Here is a 7,322-nt window from a genome sequence, read left to right on the forward strand (position 1 = left end):
TGACAGGTAAAAACTAATAAAAATGTGAGCATCATACTGTCAATATGGTGTTGGAAGAGATGAGGAAACCTTTCCTGTAATCAGAATACTAGTGACAGTTTAGAGAAATCCAGGTTGTTGAACCACTCTGTTACATGCCACAGGGAACTGATATGTGGTGTCCATACGCTATCTAGTGGCTCTGTCGATTATGACATTATCCCTGAATTACTCTCCTTCTGCTTGTGAATCATAGTATTAAAAAATATGTTAGATTCATTAGGGAATGGTTACAGACTTACAAATCCTGATTTCATCTAAGACATTTCGAGGTCATAAGTGATTAATGAACAAAACAAAAAGGTAGTAAAGCCTGTGTGAATATGTAGACAAAACTCTTGTTGGGGAGTTCTAGGCAGTCATTCCTGTTCCTCAGAGCATTCTGACAGGCACTGGTCAAGCACTTCAGGTCCTTCTCCTTCGTATACAGACTATGTTCTAGACTGACTACTAAAAAACCCACTCAGTTTAGGAGTGCTTCAAGAACAGTTCAAGTATTTTCTTTAGTTGCTAATTATACAGTATTTTGTAAGGTAAGAGCAGATAATCTAAATACTTTAAACTGTGCACATGGTATAAAGTAGTGCAAGGCCAGATGTGTTCTCCTCTAATGGGAAAAGCTAATCTCCATCCCTCGAGATCACAGACGATGTGAAGATCATGCACAACAGCATTCTTCCAGTCCTCTGTTTCTGCTGGGGTATGACTGTACTTCAGTAAAAAACACATCCCCTTCTGCTTTGTTATTTTTCTGTAAAATGGAGGTAGTACTGCTCTATGGAAGCTAAAACAGCTTTATAGTTAATGAGTACTTTTGTTGTAAAGGCTGTATTTTCTATTATTATATATATATAGGAAATATTTATTTATATACGACTTGTACTAGCACATTAAGGGGTTTCACATGAATTACAACTAGCACAAAAACTAGTTAAACTGAAAAAAAAAAAAAGGTCTGATTCATCATTGCTCTCAGCAATTTTGTGCTTTTCTACTTAATAACTGAGAAAGCTCCCTAGTCAGCTGTTAAACCATTTAAGTGCACTTAATTACGTATCTGTATTTGTTTTAGGAGGCTGAGTAAAGACATGATGATGCAGGTTTCATCCTGGGTAACATTTCTTCAACTGCTCTTTCTAGGAAAGCAGAAATTTTATTTTGATGTTTCTTCACGTGTCATGAAATCAAAGGTACTAATTTTGTTCTCCCATTTCAGTTAAGATATTTTTCTATTTATACATCATTCTGAACCCTTAAAAACAAGTTTAAATAGTTGGCAAAAAATGTTCACATCACCTGCATTTATCATAGTAATTTCAAATATAAAGCTTCTGTGGTGCATGTCTTTTGCCACATGCAACAGCAGTTGATAAACATGTATATAAATACAACATACATAAATAAATGGGCCTTACAGGTGGTTGCACTTCATAAGAAAACCATGATTTTTAAGAGCAGTGCATAAGAGTCAGTTCCTTGATCATCCCAAAGAAACCCAGAACTCAGAGCCTTATGCATTGTGCTAATTTTAACTGGGATGGAGTTCATTTTCTTCACAGAAGCTAGTATGGGTCTGTGGTTTGGATTTGTGCTGAAGACAGTTTTGATAACACAGGGATTTTTCGATACTGCTGAGCAGTTTGTGCAGAGTCAAGGTCTTTTCTGCCTTCCACCCCACTAGGGAAAAGGCTGTGGGTTCACGGAAAGCTGGGAGGGGACACAACCAGGACAGCTGACTCCAACTGACCAAAGGGATATTCTGTACCAGGTGGTGTCATGCTTAGCATATAAAGCTGAGAGGGAACAAGGAAGGGAGGGGGGGGGGGGACTGATGGCATTTGTCTTCCCAAGTAACCATGATGGAGCTCTGCTCTCCAGACATCCACTGCCCATGGGAAGTGGTAAAGGACTTATTCCTTATTTTGATTTGCTTGCGTGCATGGATTTTGTTTTACCTATGAAACTGTCTTTACCTCAACCCATGAGTTTTCCCACTTTTACTCTTCTGATTCTCTCCCCCCATTGACCAGGGAAGAGTGAGCAAGGGGCTGTGTGTTCCCTAGATGCCAGGAGGGGTTAAACTGTAGTAACAATAAGCATGTAAGAGTTGGCAGGTCTACAGGCAACCTGCTTCAAATGCTCAGAGCTTAGGAGCTTAACCTCTTCTGCTGTCCTACTCACTAGCATTTACTACACTTTTTTTCTGATTCAACATTCAATCCAGATTAATCACTATCAGAAGAGATATTTAAAAAAAACCCAGCTGTAACAGAAAGAATTTTCTATTAAGGTGACTGGTAGTAACAGAGATGGGCTTAGAAACATATGAGCAAATGAGGATACACAAGGCTAGAAGTCCTAGTGAGAAATGTACCTACCTCCAGCATGCACAACCCCAACTTAATTTTACTGCTTGTACAGCCAGCACAACCCTAGCCACAAAGATTTCAAAACAAAGAATTACTACAAGAAAAAAAAATCTGACACTCAGAATTCATTGCACAAACATTTAAACAGAGGACATAATTTCTTTTACAAATGTGTTTCTCTTGTATAAGAATAATTTTGTATAGAAAATAGCTCTTTATACATTTTACAGAAATAGGCTAACATTTAGATTCTTTATTAATGAATAATGATTGAATGCAATTTAAGATTTCAGTTATGTTTGAGTCACCAAACATCAATAACACAGCAATACATCACTGCTCTAATATCCCTAAACTGTTTGACTTACCAAATATGTCAAAACAGTAAAAACGTTCCTAGAGCCATGAAAATTTGCAAACACTCAACTGTTGACTTGAAACTGTTAAGTTATGAAATACCTCCTAAAGTAATACCATAATTTAAATGTCAAGGAATATGGACTTAAACCTTAACAAGGCAGCGTTACTTGCTTATTTAGATTATTCTGCTGGCTAATACTGTAAAACCCAAATTGAAGCTTTTGTAATAAACTGCTTTACTGTTAACCTGACCTTCAAAACACCTCTGAAAGATGGGATACAACATATAAATACAATAAAAATACTTTCATTTTCTTAAGAAAACATGGAAGGTTGTTAAAAAAAATCAGTAAATTAAGATACAAAAAGTAAATTTGTGGAGGACAAGACATTGAAAAACACATGTATATATATTTATATGTGAGGGTATGCTATGAAGTATATATATTTAAAAATACTCAGTTTCTTCGAAGACTGTTTAAGTTTATACGGTATCATTTGGAACTCAAATGTAACACACATTCAAATGCTTTCCCCCTGCAACTGCTGTTTCAAGCACCTGTACTTATCTGCAAATTTCCTTGTAAATCAGAAGGAAGGTAAGGACATTTATCCTCTGAGTACAATTATATGCAGTAATCATTTCTTGCTTTCTAGCTATTTTATAATTTTAAATGGAAGAAGATGTAAGCAAATAAGTACTATATAACCCAATGACTGAAAACTTGAAATTTAGATGCTAATGATTCTATTTAGAATTCATACAGAGCTACTTAGGAGTTTACCAGCTGTAACCTATGTGAGTACTGTTGACTCTCCCATGCTTCATGATTCAAATGTGTAGCTGTGTTTAGTCAAACATGGCTCTCACTCCAGGTTAACCAGTCTCTTAACACATACAACTTTTAAATAAATTCAGCTGGAACTGGTACACCTCTCCTTCTCACAGCACAGAGGTTGATATGAGACAGTAAAGAATCACATTATACTGGTTCACATTTCCACGTGGTTAGAAGGAGAAACAAACATCCTGCAAAACCTTATTCCAGTGATTTTGCAAATTCTGCATAGTCAATGTATCCATCATTGTTCTTATCATCATCTCTTAAGACATCATCTATTAGATTAATCAGCTCTTCTTCTTTCATTGCTTGGGTATTCTCACCACCTTCCTACAAAAACAAAACCACGTTGAACAGTTTAGTAGTCTTTCCCACCTATTGGCACATAGATTACTGACAACTAATTTTTATTAAGCTGTTCGTGTTTGGTGCCTAATTTGGCACTAAGTTTTATGTAAACATTTATATCAATATAAGCAACTTTTTTAGGTGGAAGCTACGAAGTCCAAGTTTTCTGGACTTCAGAAAAAGCACTCTCTTTGCAGTTATTATTCTTAGTCAAAAGTTCCAAAAGCTGAATAGCACAATGTGTAATGATGGATAATCATCTAAGAGATGTATTCTTATTTGGATCTTCATGTAGTATAGACACTATAGTTTCTATAAAATACAGAAACATCTTACATTAACAGAGTAGTGAAAAAATCTAGCACTGTAGCTTAAAGCCAATAAAATTCTTAGAAACACTCTTTACAAAGAAATGGAAAGACAAAGAGGTGCCTCTGCACAAGAAACAGCCAGTCATTATTCTGTTCTTGGCTCAGTATTTTTTGCCGCAGGTGTATGCAGGAAGTTACGCTACTCGGAATTGTAACTTCCAGAAGATCAGTATGAGATAATGTGTTCATATTGTCTTCCTAATGGCTGTATCTTCCTACTTTGTCCTTAAATGTTCATAGCTGCAACGAGAATTTGTTTAGAAAGAGGCAGACCATAACTGGTTCTTCTAATACTAACTTTATTCAAGAGGTTTCTTACAGTCTGTGTATCCACAGCAGTGACAGTCTGAAACTGAAAACAGCATCATATCACATGCTATTTCTGTAAATCCTCATGCCCCACTTTGGATAACTTGCCTTTCTCCCCATCCCTGCATACCAAAGCAAGCTCTCTGTAAAATAATTTTCACTTTACAGCCCTTCCTCATTCTAAAGTTTAAACTACAGTGGAGACTTCTTGAAAACTGCAATGTGACATGAAAAGCTGTGATAAAGCTAGTAGTTAGTTCCAACTAGAACCACTGGGGGAAAGAAATATAGCTCATTTTCAGGCAAAACTCTAACTGCACTGAGGATGTGTTGCAACCGTTCCGTTCTGTTGTAAGTTGCTTTTAGAGTCAGGACCGTTTCCAAACACACATGCCCTTGCAAAATCACACCTACCTCTTTGTGGACATGTGATATAGCAGTAGCGAGCTCTAACCCATCTAACAAATTATTGCCGTCATAATCGTGCATTTTGAAGTAATGGAGCTGCAACTCTTGTGGAGACATCTCAGTTTCTGGTTTCTCAATGACACCTTCCAAGTGTTCCATGATGTGCCTAAGAAAAACAAAAAAACCCCAAAGACAAACAAAATCTACAACATTTGTAGTCAGTTAATATTGCATGCTCTGTTCTGTTTACATCAAGTTTAGTGTTTGATCGAATATTGTTCTTCTAAAAGCACCCTGGACAACTAAAAGCTGCAGTTTAGGATGAAGGGGGCACAAAGGTTGTTTGTTACAGGTGCTGTAGTAACCTCTAACACCTTACATAGCTATTTCTGTTTCTTCTGGCCTACTTAGCAGGTTATCAAAACAACAGAAGCAGCGCCCAAAATCTCCTTTTGGCTGTCTTCCAAAGCACAGGAGCTGGAGAAAGACTTTTCCCAGTCAACCATGAAGCGTTCTAGGGAGTTTTGTTTACTGCTGGAACTGATTTGCATGTATGAAGAAAAACAGAAGAAAAAAACCCTCAACCTGTTAAGAATGCGTTTGTCTAAAGTACGTGGATCTGGGTAAGCAGGAATTCTGTAAGAAATTCTTTATAGTACGAGTAGGGCTAAAGGTTCCAAAGAGACCTTTCTAGGGCTCATATCTCTATAAATTTATCAAGCAAGCATGCCTCATATCTGGTTTTAGCTAGTCATACAACATTTCGAGGAAACAGGGTGCCCTAGGCTTAAGTCCAACGTAACAAGACTTCAGAGATAAGAAAATCATTAAGAAGTAAAGTTTACGTTTTTAGAACATGGAACACATACTCTTTATCTTGTACCAAATTCTTATCGAGGCGAATATTTGCATGTTGACTCTCTCCTGCGTGTTCCTCAGCAAGGGCAGAGATGAAGAATGAAGCCAGAAAGCAGAACAGCAAATGCGATCTAAACAACCTTTGGGCCATTGTGATCTCCTACAAAAAGGAAAACATCCACCAAAAAAAAAAAAACAACCAACACTCAGATGAAAAATGTGATCTACTTTCAGCAGATTTACCAAGTACTTAGAAACAACCCCACTGAGTTTTAGAATAGAAGAACTTGCTTCATGTCAAGCCGTTGGCGAGCAGAAAAACAGGGAGCTCCAGTTAAGGATTTCTATGAGGATCTCTATTTGACGGAATCATGGAGTATTATGCAGTAATTTTCAGATAATGACTGGGTTTTTTTCCACACAGCAAATGCGCACTCCTCAGCTGCGGCTGTGTTTTCATGCACCGTCTGGACAACCAACCACGCCAGGCTCAGGCAGACCTGCCCCACAGCCACGGGAGCAAAGGTCGCTTACGGCATCGAAGCAGCCGCATCAAATTAGTATCTCTTTTAAGACTGCATGCCCTAAGGAATGTACGGCTTGGAAAACGTCATGCGGCCTCGCATATGCTCCCTTCACGGAGAAGTGACACGATACAGCGCTCCAGATGGGCCGAGGGGAGCCCAGGAGCGGGCTGGGGAGTTCGGCCTCTCTGTGCTCCTGCCCCAGCTGAAGCGACCCCCGGTTTCCCCGGCACGGCGCTGGCCGCCAGCCGCCTCTCACCCCCGGCTCCCGACCAGGCTGGACCCCCCGGGAAAGCTCCCCCCCCGCATCGGGACGGAGCCGGGCCCGGCACCCCCCGCCCAGGCCCCAGCACACCGCCCTCCAGTACCGGCTGCCGGGGCGGGCGGAGAGGCGCCGCCGCCGCCAAGCTACGCACCGTGGGGCGGGTGTGGGCCGTGGCGCAGGCTCCGGGACGGGCGCGGGAGAGACACCATTCCCGGGACACCATCCCGGGATCACCCCTGACCCGCCGCGCGCCCCGCCCCTGCCCTCTCCCATTGGCTGCGCTGCCCAGACCCGCCCCCGGAGCGACGTCACCGCTCGCGGAGCTCCACGTGGAGCCCTCGCGGCGGCGCAGGTGCGGCCGGGCCCCGCCCACCGCGTGTGCGCGGGGCAGGGCATGGCGGTCCTGGGGGACAGGAAAGCCAGCGGGGTCCGCGGGTGCATCGGGAAGAGTATCGCCAGCCGGTGAAGTGAATTCATCCTGCCCCTCTTTTTAGCCCTAGTAAGATCACATCTGGAATTCTGGGTTCAGTTCTGGGCTCAGTTCTGGGCTCCCCAGTACACAGAGACATGGAGCTCCTGGAGCAGGTCCAGCAGAGGGCAACCAAGATGATGAACCGACTGGAGCATCA

General features: G+C 41.2%; 1 protein-coding gene across 2 annotated transcripts; it reads right to left on the bottom strand.

Moving 5' to 3' along the window:
- Positions 1–2,532: 2,532 nt before the first annotated feature.
- On the bottom strand, positions 2,533–6,958 carry MCFD2 (multiple coagulation factor deficiency 2). Of its 2 annotated transcripts, none has more exons than XM_027898247.1 (4): positions 6,845–6,958; positions 5,916–6,064; positions 5,053–5,212; positions 2,533–3,940 (listed from the first exon to the last, which is right to left on the bottom strand). In XM_027898247.1, exons 1-4 carry the CDS (start codon positions 6,914–6,916, stop codon positions 3,809–3,811), a joined length of 513 nt encoding a protein of 170 aa, XP_027754048.1. In that variant the 5' UTR covers positions 6,917–6,958; the 3' UTR covers positions 2,533–3,808. The 2 variants fall into 2 exon arrangements, with proteins under 2 accessions (XP_027754048.1, XP_027754047.1); XM_027898246.1 differs by having other exon boundaries at positions 6,797–6,931.
- Between the last annotated feature and the right edge of the window lie 364 nt (positions 6,959–7,322).

The sequence above is a fragment of the Empidonax traillii genome, unplaced genomic scaffold (genome assembly GCF_003031625.1).
Source record: "Empidonax traillii isolate 1590-97213 ecotype Southwest subspecies unplaced genomic scaffold, ASM303162v1 scaffold586:size682069, whole genome shotgun sequence".
Lineage (NCBI taxonomy): Eukaryota > Metazoa > Chordata > Aves > Passeriformes > Tyrannidae > Empidonax > Empidonax traillii.

What these genes read in the sequence shown, in the direction of transcription:
- MCFD2 (XM_027898246.1), bottom strand. Translation starts at nt 6,916, where the DNA reads ATGGTGTCCCGGGAATGGTGTCTCTCCCGCGCCCGTCCCGGAGCCTGC. An exon ending in AATTTGGTACAAGATAAAGA is followed by an intron (nt 5,213 to 5,915) that starts GTATGTGTTCCA and finishes TGTTTTTCTTAG; the next exon opens with GCACATCATGGAACACTTGG. An exon ending in TATCACATGTCCACAAAGAG is followed by an intron (nt 3,941 to 5,052) that starts GTAGGTGTGATT and finishes TTGTTTTTGTAG; the next exon opens with GAAGGTGGTGAGAATACCCA.